General features: G+C 34.8%; 1 protein-coding gene across 1 annotated transcript; it reads left to right on the forward strand.

Annotated features, from left to right (window-relative positions):
• Positions 1 to 1,831: 1,831 nt before the first annotated feature.
• Positions 1,832 to 9,957, forward strand: LOC104102353 (cytochrome P450 71AU50-like). Its single transcript, XM_009610044.4, has 2 exons — positions 1,832 to 2,741; positions 9,248 to 9,957. Exons 1-2 carry the CDS (start codon positions 1,869 to 1,871, stop codon positions 9,860 to 9,862), a joined length of 1,488 nt encoding a protein of 495 aa, XP_009608339.1. The 5' UTR covers positions 1,832 to 1,868; the 3' UTR covers positions 9,863 to 9,957.
• Positions 9,958 to 18,263: the final 8,306 nt, after the last annotated feature.

Raw genomic sequence — 18,263 nt, forward strand, 5'->3', positions numbered from 1 at the left:
ATCATAAATTTTAAAAACTCTTCTATTCTTTATTGAACTTCATGTTTCGCCAAATAATACCACATAAATTGGTTGGAAGATATAATAATAGCATGTTTGGCCAAACTTCAAAAATTACTTGTTTTGAGAAGTAATACCACTTATTTTGAGAAGTATTTTTCTTTTTTCTAAAATATTTTTCTCAAAATTATTTTTAGTGAGAAGCAATTTGTATTTGACTAATTAATTTAAAAAATATTTCTGAGCACCAATTAATGTCTGACCAAGCTTTTAAAAAGTATTTCTAACTGTATTTTTCTCAAAATATTTTTTTAAAAAGTGCTTTTGGGAAGAAACTACTTTTTTTCTGCTTCTCCAAAATTGCTTCTGTTTCTGATTCTATTCAAAAATATATTTTTTCTTCTAAAAACTTGGCCAAACAGTTCAACTTAAAAAAAAATACTTTTTATTTAAAAAAATGTGCTTCTCATTTTTAAAAAGTTTGGCAAAATAAACTATAAGTAAGCATTTGAACATGTAATGATTGATAAATAGTGGAGTCTATTAGAATGGCAACTTATTAGTTGTAATGCATCCTAATTAAATGGTGCACTGACAACCTTTCCTTGCCCTATTTTTAGGCTTACCCTCCAAAAAACCAAAATTAAAAAAGAAAAAAGTAAAAGAAAAGACAAAAAATAGCTTAGAATAGAGTGAGTGCCATTGACAAACACCAAGTTCCAAGACTAACTGATGAACCCAAAAGGAACTACGAAAGAATCTCATTTTTTTCTGTCAATGTGTATTTATAAGAATTGAGCTCAAATCAAATAAGCAGGAAGTCTCATTTTTCTGTCAATATATGTATTTAATCCAAAAAAAATAAAAATAAATTAAAACTAAACATCAAAATGGTGCGTGCCCACTTGCTTCCATAAGAATAACATAATATCATCTTCTTTTTCGGTGGCTACATCATATCTTATTATGTTGGCCACTTTGAATCATGATTTCCTTGTCTATTTTTGTCTATTTTCTCACCTTCTCTCCATAATTAGTAATGACTTTTTCCTTTCTTTAGATATATTTCTCTATTTGCTAAATAAATTTGTCACTTTCCCTTTTCCGAAATAAATAAATTTCAAATTAGAAGAATTCAACTTTCTGATAAATTGAATTTGCTTAAAATTATTTGATTTTTAATTTTTTAACGTAAGATCTGAGAAGAGTAGTGTGTACGCAAACTTTAGTCTGTGGTGAAATATTATAACTATTAAATATATTTCTTTAAAGAGTTAGATTAAAAAAGTTACTAAAAGACAATAATATGGACTCGAAGAATGCATTGTACTATCTTGATATAAGAGTTTAATATCTTCTTCCAAAATTGGTCAAAGAGACAGGAGGAATTTTTTTTCTTCTTTTTTTAGGAAAATCCAGTAAGTAAAATTGAGGTTTTTCTATTTTTTTTTATAGAAAAATCCAGTAAGTACAATTGAGTTTTTTCTTTTGGAAAATTGTCAAGGAAACGCGCAGTCGCCACCTTTCGGGTTCACATGGATTAACCTATTCACTGTGTAATAACTCGCAAATCATATAGAAGATGTAAACCGCACTAGGCACGTCCGGTGCGACGAGCTCTAACTGAGAAAACTGTTGTTAACGATAACCAATCCCAAATTTGTCACGTGGGAAATCACTCACCCAACCCACTCTGTCAATACTTAGGCAAGTACAATTGAGTTATACTTGCAATCTGTATCTTGAGGCAAGGTGGTTGGTGGTAGTTTGCGCTCCTTTGTAATAACATTATTTATCTTGAAGCTTAAGGGACTATATTCTATAACCAAAGTCTGCTATTAGCTTATTAGAGCTCCCAAGTCCCAACCATGGCTTTAATATGGACTACACTTATACTAGCTCTAGTCATATACATGTTCCATAAGTTACTAAACATCAAAAACAGGAAAAAACTTCCACCAGGTCCAATAGGAATTCCAATTTTGGGACATCTTCACTTAATAGGTAAAAATCCACACCAAACTTTTTACAGATTAGCCAAGAAATATGGCCCTTTTATGTACTTGCGACTTGGGCTGGTACCAACAATTGTTGTTTCTTCCCCCGAGACAGTTGAAAAAGTTCTCAAGACTTATGATCATGTATTTGCTAGTAGACCTCATCACGAGGCCTCTCAATATATATGTTATGGCCAAAGAAACTTGATTTTCTCCAAATATGGATCTTATTGGAGGAACATGAGAAAATTATGTACTTTGCAACTTCTGACTAGTCAAAAGATTAATTCATATCAATCTTCAAGAAAGGAAGAAGTTTCCATTTTGGTTAAATCAATCAAACAGGCTGCTCAAGATGGTGTTGCTGTTGATCTTAGTGCTAAAGTTTCATCCTTGAATGCAAACTTGAGTTGTTTAATGGTTTTTGGTAAAAAGTTTATGGATGAAGATTTGGACAAAAGGGGTTTTAAATCTATAGTTCAAGAAGTTGTACATTTAGCTGCAACACCAAATCTTGGCGATTTCTTTCCTTATCTTGGTGTTTTGGATCTTCAGGGACTTACTAGTAGGCTAAAGGCTCTTTCAAAGGTTTTTGATGAGTTTCTTGAGAAGATTATTGACGAACATGTTCAGTCTAAGGAACAAAGGGAAACTGAGGATTTTGTAGATACCATGATGGCCATTATGCAATCTGGTGAAGCTGGATTCGAGTTCGATCGCCGCCATATCAAAGCTGTTCTATTGGTATGTAATTTCATTGATTCAAAATATTTAGTTGGTGATTAATTTAGAAACAGATGCTAGCGTTTGAAAAATGTGTATATAAATTTTCAGTATTGTTAAAATTTTAATTTTATGAACCTTTCTATAACAATCTCATTTGATACTATTTTGGCTGCTGTAGTGTAGTGCTCTTATATTGAATATATATTATAATATAACTTGATAATTGGTTCCGAGAAAAACTTAGTTTTTATAGTGAATGGCTGTTATATATGAATTATGTTATAGAGATGTCTGACTGTACTATGGGGATTCATCATACATTGACTAGTTTTATGTTGGCTGTCAACCTACTGCTTCCAATAAGCAAGCCCACATAAGCGGAGCTTCCAACGAGCAAGCTTGTAAGGATTGGGGACCCGGGTAGTGCGGAATTTAGCCAAATAATATTATAATGACAATAACAAAGACATTGCAAGTTGATAATTATGATAATTAAAGCATATAAAGAAAACACCAATTTAATGTGGTTCGGTCAGTGTGACCTACGTCCACAAGCGGATATGAGCAATTTCACTATAGCAACAAGAGTACAAAATTAGAGCAAATACTCTAATTAATCCCAAATACCCCAAGAGAATAACCTCATAAGATCACTCCAAAAAAAGGTTCACACAAGTGTTTCCCAACACTCAACTCTCTTATAAAACCTCTAATGAAAGAAAGGAAAGGCAAGAGACGCTTGTCTCAAACTTAGGTGTATCTGATATGGACATTTGATAACCTATTTATAAGAAAATAAGATGGTCACGTATGGAATATATTTGGCCAACAAGGCCTTTAATGAATGTACATAGAATGTCCAACAAGGTGACCAATGAAAGGCTATATAGAAGCCAACAAGGCATATAACATATGGCCAAAAGTAGGCCACATATATTATAAATCTCCACCTTAGACTGGTTTTGGCTGATATAATAAAATTGCTTCTCCTTCTCCGCAAAAGCCCTAGTAGGCGAAATCATTTTTCATAAATGCCAATCAAGTTTAAGCAAAGTTTAAACTTGACAACTGGAAGAGGTTTCGTGAACATGTCAACAGGATTGTCTCTAGTGTTATCTTCTGAAAAGAGACTTTTTCTTCAGCAATAGTTTCTCTGATGAAGTGATATTTGATATTGATATGCTTCGTCCTCTCATGATACATCTGATCTTTTGTCAAGTGAATAACACTTTGACCATCACAGAAAATGGTAATACCACCTTGGTGTGAACTGAGTTCAGCAAATAGACCCTTCAACCATAAGGCTTCTTTGATCGCTTCGATCACTGCCATATATTCTGCTTCGGTAGTAGATAAAGCTACTACATGTTGTAATGTAGCTTTCTAACTGATAGCGCAACCACCAATGCAAAATACATAGCATGTTAGTGATCTTCTTTTGTCAAGATCACCTGCATAATCTGAGTCTACAAAACCAACCAAAGTGTTAGTATTTCTCCCAAACTCCAAACATGTGTTTGAAGTACCTCGCAAGTATCTGAGAATCCATTTCACCGCATGCCAATGTGCTTTACCAGGGCAAGCCATATACCGGCTTACCACTCACTGCTTGTGAAATATCTGTACGTGTACAAACCATTGCATACATAATACTACCGATTGCACTGGAATAAGGAATTTGTGCCATGTACCTCTCTTCTTCCTTTGACTGCGGGGACTGAGCAGCTTATAACTTAAAATGAGCAGCAAGAAGGGTACTAATTGGTTTAGCATCTTTCATGCCAAACCTCTCCAAGACTTTCTCCAAGTACTTTTTCTGGGGTCAGAAATAGCATGTTGACTTTTCGATCTCTTTTGATCTCCATGCCAAGGATTTTCTTAGCTGTTCCCAAATCTTTCATCTCAAATTCACTTTTCAGCTGACTTTTCAAATTGAGAATTTCTGTTAAATCCTTAGCAGCAATGAGCATGTCATCAACATATAATAATACGTACACAAATGAACCATTATTTAACTTCCGGAAGTAAACATAACTATCATACATGCTACTCGAATAACCATGACCCAACATAAATGAATCAAACCTTTTATACCATTGTCTTGGAGACTGCTTTAATCTGTACAAGGATTTCTTCAACAAGCAAACATGATCTTCTTTTTCTTCAATTTCAAATCCTTCGGGTTGATGCATGTATATTTGTTCCTCAAGTTCGCCATGTAATAAAGCTGTCTTAACATCAAGTTGTTCTAATTCCAAATCATACATGGCAACGATGGCAAGCAAGACACAAATAGAGCTATGATTAACATGTAAGAAAATATCATTAAAATCAACTCTTTGTACCTGACTATAGCCCTTTGCAACTAATCGTACCTTATACCTCGCATCTTTAACCTCTGGAATTCCATCCTTTTTCTTGAAGACCTATTTGCAACCAACAATTCTTTTTCCTGATGGCGGCTTCACAAGAGACCAAGTATCATTCACATGGAGAGACTCAATTTTTTCATTCATTGCAATCAACCACTTGGCTGAGTCAGCACCAAAAACTGCTTCTTAATATTTTGATGGTTCTCCAATTTCTTCAGTTTCCTGTGCAACTGAAAAAGCAAATGCAACATAATCTCCAAACCTTAATGGTTGTTTACCTTCTCTTCTTGGTCTATGTTTGGCTATAGAATACTCCTCTTCTTTTGGTTCAACTTTAGGAGTCTCAACTTCAGAAATTTCAACTTCTGGCTCAACTTCAGGAGTTTCAACTAGGGGTGTTCAAAACCGAACCGAAACCGAAATCGAAAATCGAACCGAAACCGAAGTTTAATGGTTTATTGGTATCTGTTTAACAGTTTAACGGACGGGGAACGGATTGAAATTTTTTTATTAACGGCTTATCGGTTTGGGGGCGGATTATTTAATTTTCTTAACGGATAATCTGTTAACCCGTTAAGAATATATATATATATATATATATATATATATATATATATATATATATATGTGTGTGTGTGTGTGTATAAAATTTATTTTTATCCATATATATATATATATATTAAATAATCAAAAACCCTTTTTCCACTTCCAGTACTCTATCTATTACTAATTTACTATTAGACATTTAGTTATAATTTACTATTCCATTTAGTTACTATTAGATAATTTTGATGTCATGTGTTATACCCAGTGTTCTCTTCTATTTCTTCTGATAGTTATAAGTTGTTAATAGGCTCATCCCCAGAGATGATTCTACTGGGAAATACGCTGGAATGTATCTCTATATTTCTTCTATTTAGCTCTCTTCTTAAGTGCCATATTCTATAGACTGGAATGTAGTCTGCTGAGCATAAGAAATTTATTTTGAGTCACAGCGGTCAGCAAACAATCCGATAAACCGCCCGATAACCGCCTGATAAGAGCTAAACCGATACCAATCCGCCCGATATCTTATCGGGTGGCTAGCGGATTAATATATTTAAAAGCCGATAACCGATAAGCCAAACTGTTAAGAGTAAATAACTGCCCAATCCGCCCGATAAGCAGCCCTAATTTCAACTGTATTTTGCTCTACAGTTGATGAGCTTGGCTCGGAAGAAATGCTAATCTCAACCTCCACCTGCTCTTGTGTACTCTTTCCTTTATCTATATTACAAGAACTAGAAGACTCTATTCTAGAATGTAATATAGAGGATTCATCAAAGGTTACATCCCTGTTAATTATAAATTTTGGTGTCGTGGGATCAGGATACCATAGTAGGTATCCTTTCACCCCAGATGCATACCCAAAGAAAATGCACTTTTTAACCTATGGCTCTAATTTTTCATCATTTACATGCATGTATGTAGGGCAACCAAATATCTTTAAATCAGAATAATTAGTAGGAGTACCTGACCACATTTCCTCTAGAGTTTCAAAGTTCAAAGGTACAGAAGGAGCTCGGTTGACAATATAACAGGCTGTAGAGATAGCTTCTACCCAAAAGGCGTTTGTCAACTCAACATTTGAAATCATGCAACGAGCCCTTTCCAAAAGAGTTCTATTCATCCTTTCTGTCACACCATTTTGTTGAGTGTCATTCTCACAGTACGATGTCGAGCAATTCCTTCATTCTTGCAAAATTCGTTGAATTCATCATTACAAAATTCCAAACCATTATTTGTTCTAAGCCTCTTAACCTGTTTTCCTGTTTGCTTCTCAATCAAAACTTTTCATTGTTTGAAATTTAAGAAAACATCACTTTTATTTTTTAGGAAATAAACCCAAACTTTCCTTGAATAATCATCAATGAAAGTTAACATATACCTGGCACCACCTTTTGATGGGGTACGTGAAGGACCCCAAAGATCTGAATGAATGTAATCCAAAGTACCTTTTGTTCTATGAATCGTTGGAGAATTGAAGCTGACTCTTTTCTGCTTCCCGAACACACAATGTTCACAGAACTCCATATTTTCGGTACTTTGGCCACATAATAGACCTCTTTTGCTGAGGATGGAAAGACCTTTTTCACTCATATGCCACAATTTGGTGATGTCAGAATCTGATTTATCTGATATTGAAACTGCAGTAGCACCTGTAACAGTAGATCCCAAAAGAGTATACAACGTACCAGATCTGCTTGCTTTCATGATCACAAGAGCACCATGAGAAACTTTCAGAACTCCACCTTCACCTGTGTACTTGCACCCAAGAGATTCTAGAGTGTCCAAAAAGATGAGATTTTTTTTCAAGTCAGAAACATGTTTAACATCGGTGAGAGTTCTCACCACACCATCGTGCATTTTGATTCAGACTATACCTTTTCCAATAACTTTGCAGGCAGCATAGTTGCCCATCAAGACAACTCCACCTCCAATAGATTCATATGTGGTAGATAAATCCCGATTGGGACACATATGATAAGAACAACCCGAATCTAAAATCCACTCATTGTTAGATTTGAATCTATTATTAGTTGCTAAAAAAATAGTTTCCTCAGTCTCATCAGCAGCTACACTTGTTTCGGCAGTGTTAATATTTTTGTGCTCATTTTTCTTTTCTGTATGCTTTTCTTTGTTTTTCAATTTAAAGCATTCAGAAATAATGTGACCTTTCTTATGACAATATTTGCACATGACCTTTCTGTATCTGGATTTTGACCTTGATTTAGGTTTCTCACTACTTGAATCTTTCTTGTTGGATCTACCTCTTATGAATAAGCCTTCCCCTTGGTTCCCACTAGTTTTCCCAGTAATATCTCTATCTATTTGTTCTTTTGATTTCAAAATAGATTTGATATCTTTATAAGAGATATTATCCTTTCCATAAAACATAATATCTCTTATATGTTTAAACGACTGGGGTAAGGAAACAAGCAATAACACAGCTTGATCCTCATATTTGATTTCAGCATCTATTTTACTTAAATCCATAAGAAGAGAATCAAAAATATCAAGATGTGTAAGTATAGAGGTACCTTCAGCCATACGAAAAGTGTAGAGTTTTTTGCTTTAGGTAAAACCTGTTTTCTATTGTTCTTTTCATATATAGGGTTTTAACCTTTTCCCATATGTCTTTGGCTGAGCTTTCTGCTGCAATTTCACGCAAAACCTCATTTGAAAGATTTAAAATAATACATGCTTTTGCCTTTTTGTATATGACGGCAAACTCCTCGTCCGTCATTTTATCCGACATCTTCTCCTTTCCTTGTAGTGCCAAATCTAAGCCATCGTGAAATAGGATAGCTTCCATCTTTAATTGTCACAATCCGAAGTTTGCACTTCGGTCAAATTTCTCAACATAAGACTTTGTTAGAGTCATTTTGGCTATTTAAACTAACCCGATTAGATCTGGCTCTGATACCAATTTATAAGGATCGGGAACCCGGGTAGTGCGGAATTTAGCCAAACAATGTTATAATGGTAATAACAAATACAATGCAAGCTGATAATAATGGTAATTAAAGCATATAAAGAAGGCACCAATTTAACGTGGTTCGGTCAGTGTGACCTACGTCCACAAGCGGAGATGGACAATTTCACAATAACAGCAAGAGTATAAAAGAGACTACAAAATTAGAGTAAATACTCTAATTAATCCCAAATACCCCAAGAGAATAACCTCATAAGATCATTCCAAAGAAAAGATTTACACAAGTGTTTCTCAACACTCAACTCTCTTATAAAACCTCTAATGAAAGAAAGGAAAGGCAAGAAACATTTGTCTCAAACTTAGGTGTATATGATATGGACATTTGATAACCTATTTATAAGAAAATAAGATGGTCACGTATGAAATATATTTGGCCAACAAGGCCTTTAATGAATGGACATAGAATGTCCAACAAGGTGACCAATGAAAGGCTATACAGAAGCCAACAAGACATATAACATATGGCCAAAAGTAGGCCACGTATATTATAAAGCCTACATATGGCTGATCTCAACTTGTTTGGAATTAAGATATAGTAGTTGTTATTTTTGTTGTTTGTCGTTGTTCCTACATTAATTTGCTTAATTCATATTTTTGGGGACAAATTTTGTGCACAGGATATGCTTATGGCTTCAATGGACACTTCAGCAACATCAGTAGAATGGACATTGACAGAGCTTCTTAGGCACCCTCATGTGATGAAGAAACTACAAAAAGAGTTAGAAGAAGTTGTTGGCCTGGACAGAATGGTAGAAGAATCAGACTTAGAGAATTTAAAGTACTTAGACATGGTAATAAAAGAAGCTCTGAGGCTGCATTCAGCTGCACCATTACTGATTCATGAGTCCATAGAAGACTGTGTAGTCGATGGCTTCTACGTACAAAAGGGATCGCGAATTATTGTCAACGTATATGCAGCTCAAAGGGATCCTAATGCCTGGCCTGAACCAGACAAGTTTTTCCCAGAAAGATTTGTTGAGAGCAACGTAGATCTTCGTGGACACGACTTTCAACTTCTACCATTTGGCTCTGGTAGAAGAAGTTGTCCTGGTATGCAGTTGGGGATCATAATTGTTCGCCTTGTGGTCGCGCAATTGGTGCATTGCTTTGATTGGGAACTTCCAAATGGTATGCAGCCTAGTGAATTGGACATGAGTGAGCAATTTGGGGTAGTAACTTGTAGAGCCAAGCATCTGATCGCAGTTCCTACATATAAACTCCACTATAACTGATTTAAGTAAGCATTTTCTTGTATATGTACCATGTAATTTTCAATATACTTATACGGATTACTTTGATGCTTATTATATGCAGTCAATTTGGTTGTTGTTTGGGTGTTATTACATGTAAATAAGACATTCTTTCAAGCAAATGTTAGTGATGTTTTTTATATGAAAATTTACAAGTACACTTGAATAATTTAACGTAAGTCCTTACATGTCAATAGGTAAGCAATATAATTGTAAACAATAAATAAACTGTTAGACGTATTTGAAGGTTTTGTGACATTCAAAACTTAATGCAAGTAGAAATATCTAATTTGACAATAACTTGTAGTTTACAGATTTCAATCACTGTCAGATGGATCTGTCAAACTTAGTGCAAGTAGAAGATCTTCTTTGACAATAACTTGTACTTCTATTAGTTTCAAAAAATCCATCTGAACCTACTAATGATGAGAAGATCACAATTTCAATCCCAGTGAGAACTTGCTGTAAGAGGATGGTCAAAATTGTACATCATTGCTCATTAATAATTTACTTATGTTTTGATTTAGGATAATTGCACTTTTGATCCCTAAATTATTGGTAAATTCTGATTTTGGTTTTTATGATAGTAGACTGGCCTCATTTGCTTTTTATTTTAAGATTAAGACATCTAAATCTGAATACATAACTGAATATTAAGACGCGTGTTAAGATCTGAATACTAAATGATTAAGACTGTTTGATTTTTAATGTCTGAATGTATAAGATTTATCTTTATTTGAAAATTAATAAACATAAAATTCAAATAAAATACTAATTAATCTAATTTCTATCAACAAAATATATAGTTTTTTTTAAATATGATAGCTGTTGGTGGTGATGGCTAATGGGTGAATGCCGACTAGAGGTGGTGGTTGGTGGTAGTTTTGGTTGATGGTGGTGGTTCAGGGTTAGTAGCTAGTGGTGATTGGTAATGGTGGCGATGATGATTGAGGATGGTGGTGGTGGGTGGTGATAGTTAATAATGGTGGGTGGTGGTGGTAGTTGTGATTGAGGAAGGTGGTGATGGGTGGTGGTCGATTATAATGATGGGCAGTGCCGGCTATGGTTATTGATGGTGATGGGGTAGTTAATTGTGACAATTGAGGTGAATGAGTGTTGATTATGGTTGAGAATGATGGTGGCGGTAGTGGTGAGATGGTGGATGGTGATAGTCGATAATGGTGCCGGCTATGATTGGTGATGTTGGTGGTGGCGGCGACGACATGGTGGTAGTTAATAATGGTAGGCAGTGACGGCAGTTAATAATGAATATGGATGATAGCATCTTAATGAAATTAAGTCTCTGTTATAGATCTTAATCATACAGACCTATTAAGTGATTGTGAAAAAAAAAAACATACTTAATGATTAAGGTCTGAATAATTAAGATTCAGACTTTAAAAACAAACACACTTAACGTCTGAGCTCTAAATGATTAAGATTCAGATCTCCATTAAGTGCAAACAAATGATGCCTTAAGCATGTTTATTGAAGGGGAGTCTTGGCGTAACTGGTAAAGTTGTTGTCATGTGACCAGGAGGTCACGAGTTCAAGCCGTGAAAATAGCCTCTTACAGAAATGCAGGGTAAGACTGCGTACAATAAACCCCTGTGATCCGGTCCCTCTCCGGACCCTGCGCATAGCGGGAGTTTAGTGCACAGGGCTGCCCTTAGACCTAAGCATGTTTATCCTTGAATTATCTAAAATATATGTTTTTGTTTAGGAAGTATGTTATATTAAGAATATTTTAGAACCAAATACCATCAAATATGGAGTAACAATACAAATTTAACATAACACTATGTAGTTAATTGTTTGACAGTTAATAATTCGTTAATTATGAAGATCCTCTAGTAGAACGATCAAAAGTGCATAATTCAATAAATTAAGATTAAATGTGCTTAACCAAATTTCAAAAAGAGTCCTATAATACTATAGTTGTAGCAACATCTTTTCAAATATCCTTCTCCATGTTCTAATACACTTCACTCCCCTTTGTTTTGTACTATAAGAACTTTGGAAATCAACCAACGAGTTTTTTTTTTTTTTTTTTTTATTTTTTTTTTGGATAAACATCAACTTTCTAAAAGAATAACAAGGAGAAATGGAACCTGTGAAGCGGTAGTGTTAATAAAAAGTTGAAAACAAAAGAAGCTCAACTTATTGAAATTTCTTCATTCAAGACTTCAAATTAAAGCAGAAAATGGCAGAAATAGGGCACCATACGGGTGTCTTTAATTTTTGGATTTTGGGACATGTCGTCTACCAATGAGCAAATCTTCAACGTCAAAAGTCAAATGTTTTACCCCATGAAAATAACTTATTAAGCTTGAAGTTTTGCCCATTGATCGGATGACCTGCCTCAAAGGCCAAAAGTTCAACATCAGCTCCTTTCAAGGTCTTGTGAACCTAACATAAATTAAAGGGAAAAGACCAAAACGAATCATTTGCACCGTATGGCCATTTTTGAGGCCATACTTTAAGTTCTATTTCCGTCAATTCAGTCAGGGGCGGTTCAATAAGTTTGGTGGCCTAAAGCTAAACTTGAATGAGAGGCCTTAAATTTTTTTAAAATTAATATCTAATTTTATTTAAAGTCTATTTTTAACATTTTGATATGTAGTTGTAAACAATTTTCTAAAATCTACACATTTTCTATTGAGGAAAAATAAAAAAATAAAACAATAATGTTCATGTCAAACCTATTCCCTAATTTATTCACACCTAAAATATTTAGGGGAAGATTCACATTACTAATTTTTTGGTGAAACAGTAAATCATCATGATTTAAAATGTTATCATTTTTTAATTTATTAAAAACTTCTTACATAACTTCATACAAATTTAACTAAGTACTCTATTGTAGGTAAAATTTGGGCCCCCCAAAAGGGTGAGGCCTAAAGCAAATGCTTTTAAGTGCTTCACCCATCAGCCGGCCCTGAATTCAGTGGGCTAAATTTCGTCTTTGCATCTAATTGGATAATTTTTGAGAAAACTACCCTCTATAGCACCTTAAAATTTTAATAGCCTATGTTTTTTTTCACTGACACAAAATGGCCCTTCGGCCCAAACATATTACATCTACTAACCCGAAATGTCTATTTTGTATATTTTTTGTATAGTGACAGTCTATTTGTATATTTTTTGTATAGTGATAATCTATTTTGTATATTTTTTGTATAGTAACAGTCTATTTAGTATATATTTTGTATATGACAGTTTATTTTGTATATATTTTGTATAGTGATAGTCTATTGTATATAAATTATATAGTGGCACTCTATTTAGTATATTTTTGTATAGTGACAGTCTGTTTTGTATAGTGATAGTCTATTGTATATAAATTGTATAGTGACAGTCTATTTTAGTATATTTTTTGTATAGTGACAGTCTATTTAGTATATACATTGCATAAATTTATATATAGAGTGTATCGTGCATTTTGCAATGTATCCATAATATGTCATTAATGTATTTCAAGCGCTTTTATGTATCCAAAGTGTATAGACTATTCTACGATGTATAAATTATATATATATAAAGTGTATCGTGCATTTTACTACGTAGTGATGTAGTAAAATGTACTCGCCATGCCCGAGTCACCTCGTTGGCTCGTAATGCAGGGTCGACTCGGCGATGCAAGGCGAGTTTTGAACAAAACCTATGATTCATTAGAAGAAGCTCAGTTACGACTCACCGATATTAAAGAAGCCTCCGGAGTGCAATGAACGACATAGTTGAAGTACCCAAATGCCCCAAAGGCGGCAACGTATGGCGCGAATTGATCTTCTCCCCAACGTCGGATGTCCGTCACATACTACTCACCGGCGTCAGAATTCATTTTTTCAGCAAACAAGTGGAATCGACGCCGTCGTTTTGTATAGTCCGACAATTTTTGGAAAAGAAGGGATTAAATTCGATCACGACAAGTTGCTCGCCACCGTAGCTATCGGATTCGTCAAAACAATTTTCATCCTCGTAGCCACATTCATGCTCGATAAATCCGGCCGGAGGCCGTTACTATTAACCAGTATTGCCGATTTAGGTTTTACAATAATGCTTATCGGTATGCGGAGAAGACCAATTTAGGCTAGCCAATATAATTTGTTTGGATATATAAATTGTATGGATCAATTCATGGCTAGCGAATGATAATATTTTCCACATGCCGGCTACAAATGAAATTTGTTCATAATTGTTTTATAGTTAAATTTTGTCGAGTGAGTTAATGGAGAACATAATTTAAATGATGGCATAAAAAGGTTATATTTTTAACTTTTCCCCGACTAGTGCCGGCAAAATGAGCCTATATTTTGTCAACCCACCCAATATGTTCATCTTTTAGTGTGTTGGATGAGTGATATTTAAGTTGAGTAAAATTGGACTTCAACCCATAGAAATATGGATATTCATGGGTAAAATGTGAATAAAACATGGGTTAGCCTAATGGGTTATCTTCCAATTTTTGCTCACGTAAGATACCTAATACTATTTTTTAACTCCTCTTCCTTGGTATGTTTCTTCTCACTATAGGTGACTATTGAGTATTTTTTTCTTCTAAATATTGTCAGCATTGTTTAGTATTACTTAGAATTTTTTTCAGAAAATATCTTGTTCTTTTTAGGTGCATATTTAAATACAAAAAATAGTTTAAAAAGCAGAAGCAAATTTGTATAGTTTTCCGAGTTATTTTTGAAGAGTACATGTTAAGTAAGAAATTTGTTTCCCTCACTTGTACAACATCACTTTCGATAAGAGGTACTCAAGAGTATATTAAGAATTTGAAGTTTTGCTCTTTTTTCTTTTTTATTATTAGTATTCTTCTTCTTCTTCTTCTTCTTCTTCTTATTATTATTATTATTATTATTATTATTATTATATATTTTTGAATTTATTTAATAATATTGGATTGCAGATAATATATGAACAAGAGTATATATTGTTCCAATTAAGCTTATATCTAAATAATCTGAAAGTTATAAATTACACTTGAAAATTACACTTATATAATATGGGTTAACTCATATTCAACCCGCTCATTTGATATTCAACCCGTTTTTGACCCGTATGAAATATGAGCGGGTTGTGATCCAACCTATTTTTACTCACCTATTTTCAACCCGCCCATTTGCCATCACTAGCCCCGACCAAAACGAGTATCCACACTATGAATCAAAAATGTCGCAAGCTCAAATTTTGATCTTTACTCTTCCCTTGTTTATACGAAATTAAAAGAGAAAATCTGATTGAAAAACAAATCTTCCGTGTGTTTTTTACATTGCTTGCTTTGTACATGTATATATTATACACTTGACATATATATTTATTCCTCCCGTAATAACTCACTAACTTATGTCTACTTATATTATAATCCTCTTACTAACCCCATTAATTTATGTCCCATAACCCATTAATTATGTCCCCCTATATTCTAAACACATAATATGCACGACATTTTTCACCCTTCTTCTTCTTCTTCACCCTTCTTCTCTATCTCTAAGTAAATCTCCACAGATTGTTAGAATTAGGATTTGGTTTCTTCTTCCCAACACTCCCTTCAAGTTGGAGGGTAACTTTGTGACCCATAACTTTCTCAAAATCTCGGAGTGAGAAACCTCAGAAAGTGACTTTGCGAAGAGATCCGTCAGTTGGTCTTTAGATAGAACAAAAGAAGGAGTAATTAAACCGGAAAAGAACTATTGACGCACAAAATGACAGTCAATTTCTACATGTTTTGTGCGTTCATGGAAGACGAGGTTACGAGCGATGTGAATGGCCGCCTTGCTGTTAGAGCGAAGAGGTATGGGAAGACTTACTGGTGCAGAGAGATCTTCAAGAAGTCGAACTAACCATGTAAGTTCTGCAGTTACCCTTCTCATCGATCTGTATTCTGCCTCTGCAGAAGATAGATAGATTGACACTTGTTTCTTTGATTTCTAAAAAATGGGTGCTTCTCCTAGTGTAATGAAAAATCCACTTACGGACCTCCTAGAATCCTTGCAAAAGGCCCAATCAGCATCGCAAAATGCAAGCAAGGAGAATGCGTATTTTGCTGAGAGAAGAATTCCTTGTCCTGGATCACAACTCAAATATTTGAGCACTCGTAAGGCAGTAGAGAAATGAGACTTACAGGGTCTCTACATGTATTGACTGAGGGTAAGGACTGTGAAAGAAAGGTCAGGGCGAGGTTAGTGAGATAGTTCAACTTACCAACCAGATGACGGAATACTGTTGGATATTGCAAAGGGTGCCCATCATCAGCTTGAAGCTTGGAGGAAGGATCAAGAGGAGAACTGACTCGAGGCAAATGAGATATATCAAATTCCTCCGGCATATCTAGAGTAAATCTCCTTTGGCTTACAATAAAACCTTCATTTTCTCGCAGAATTTCCATCCCGAAAAAATAATGTATGTCTCCTAGATTTTTGACCTTGAATTCACTATTTAGAAAATCCTTGATATGCTGAGTTTCTTCCAAGTCATCTCCAGTAAGCATTATATCATCTACATAGATAGCTAGGATAGAAATAAGGTTTCTTGTCCGTTTAAAGAATAGTGAGTAATCGTTTAATGATGAAGAATACCCCTTAAAACTCAAAGCTCCTGCAAGCCTAGCATACCATTGCCTGAAAGCTTATTTTAAACCATACAATGACTTCCTTAGTAAACAAACATGCTTACGACTATGAGGTGTTAAGCCTGCTGGAAACCTCATGTACACCTTTTCTTGTAAATCCCCATGCAAAAATACATTATTTACATCTAATTGACACACATTCCAATCTCTTTTGGATGCAATAGTGAGTAAACACCTTATGGTTGTCATTTTCACCACTAGTGAAAAAGTCTCACTATAATCTATTCCTTCTCTTTGGACATCCCCCCAGACCACCAGTCTTGCTTCAACCTTTCAATTCTTCCATCCGACAATGCTTTACCTTGTATACCCATTTGCAAGGTAGAGCCTTATTTCCTTTAGGCAATTCAACCACATCCCATGTGTGGTTGTCTTCTAGAGCTTTAAGCTCTGAATTCATAGCTTCTATCCAACATGGATGTTGACAAGCCTGTCCAAAATTGTTAGGTTCTATGAGAGTAGAGAGGGATTGCAACACATGTTGATTATTGGGTGACAGAGAAAAGAAACGTAATTCCCTAGGCTTACTTGGTTGAGTGAAACAAGCTGTTGCTACATTTGTGAACATGATATTACTGCATACATAATCTTTCAAGTAGGTTGGTTGATTGGAAACTCTTCCTGACTTTCTCAATGGTGTAGGCTGCTTGGGTATAGAAATATGTGAGGTAGTATGTGGTGTATCTAGGATAGACTGAAAAGGAATTGGGCTAGTAGACAAGTGGTGATGAGAGAGAGTGTATGAAAAACTTGATAATGGTAAGGAGAAAATATCGCAAACTTCAGGTTCTAAAGAGATGGGTGAGGATTGATCCTGTGATGAAGGTGAATAGGTAGGTTCTGTAGTAAATATTGAGCTTGGGAATATAAGATATTGTGATGTGCTGGTTTCAATAAAAGGGAAGTGTGATTCATGAAGTTTCACATCCCCTGACACAAATACTCTTCCTGTGGACCATTCCAATAGCTTATATCCCTTCTGATGAGGCGGATAACCAAGCAAAACACAAGTTGTTGCCCTATCATCAAACTTGCCTCTTCCCTAGGCTATTGTAGAAGCATAACAGAGGTATCCAAAATTCTTTAAGTGATCATACTTGGTTTTTTCTTGAAATAAAATCTCATATGGTGTCTTTCCTTTAAGAACACTAGAAGGCATCCTATTAATAAGATGTGTGGCAGTTAGGATAGATTCACCCCCAATATGACATGTGTAGCTTGGATTGAATTATTAACCCTCTTGCAATCTCTAAGAGGTGTCTATGCTTTCTTTCAACAATTCCATTCTGTTGAGGGGTTGCTACACAACATAGTTGGTGTAGAATTCCTTCTGAAGCTAGGAAAGCTGCCTCTTGTGTACCTTTTCCCAATTCTAATGCATTGTTAGATTTTATCATTCTGACTTTCACATTGAATTGCCTTTCAACCATAGACAGAAATGATTTAAGCATAGGAAAAGCATTGCCTTTTGCACTTAATAAAAATGTCCATATTCCTCTACTATAGTCATCTACTACAGTAAAGAAATATCTGAATCCATTGTAAGTATTTGACTTATAAGGTCCCCATGTGTCTACATGTATAAGTTCAAATATATGCTTGGATGTTATGCTACTGACAGGAAAAGGATTCCTGGTTTGCTTAGCCTTATGACAAACATCACAGATAAACTCAGAATTTGACTTACAATGAAGGAAATCTAAATGTTTCATTGCTGAAAATGGAAGGTGTCCCAATCTTACATGC

Source organism: Nicotiana tomentosiformis, chromosome 5 (assembly GCF_000390325.3).
Source record: "Nicotiana tomentosiformis chromosome 5, ASM39032v3, whole genome shotgun sequence".
NCBI classification, from domain to species: domain Eukaryota; kingdom Viridiplantae; phylum Streptophyta; class Magnoliopsida; order Solanales; family Solanaceae; genus Nicotiana; species Nicotiana tomentosiformis.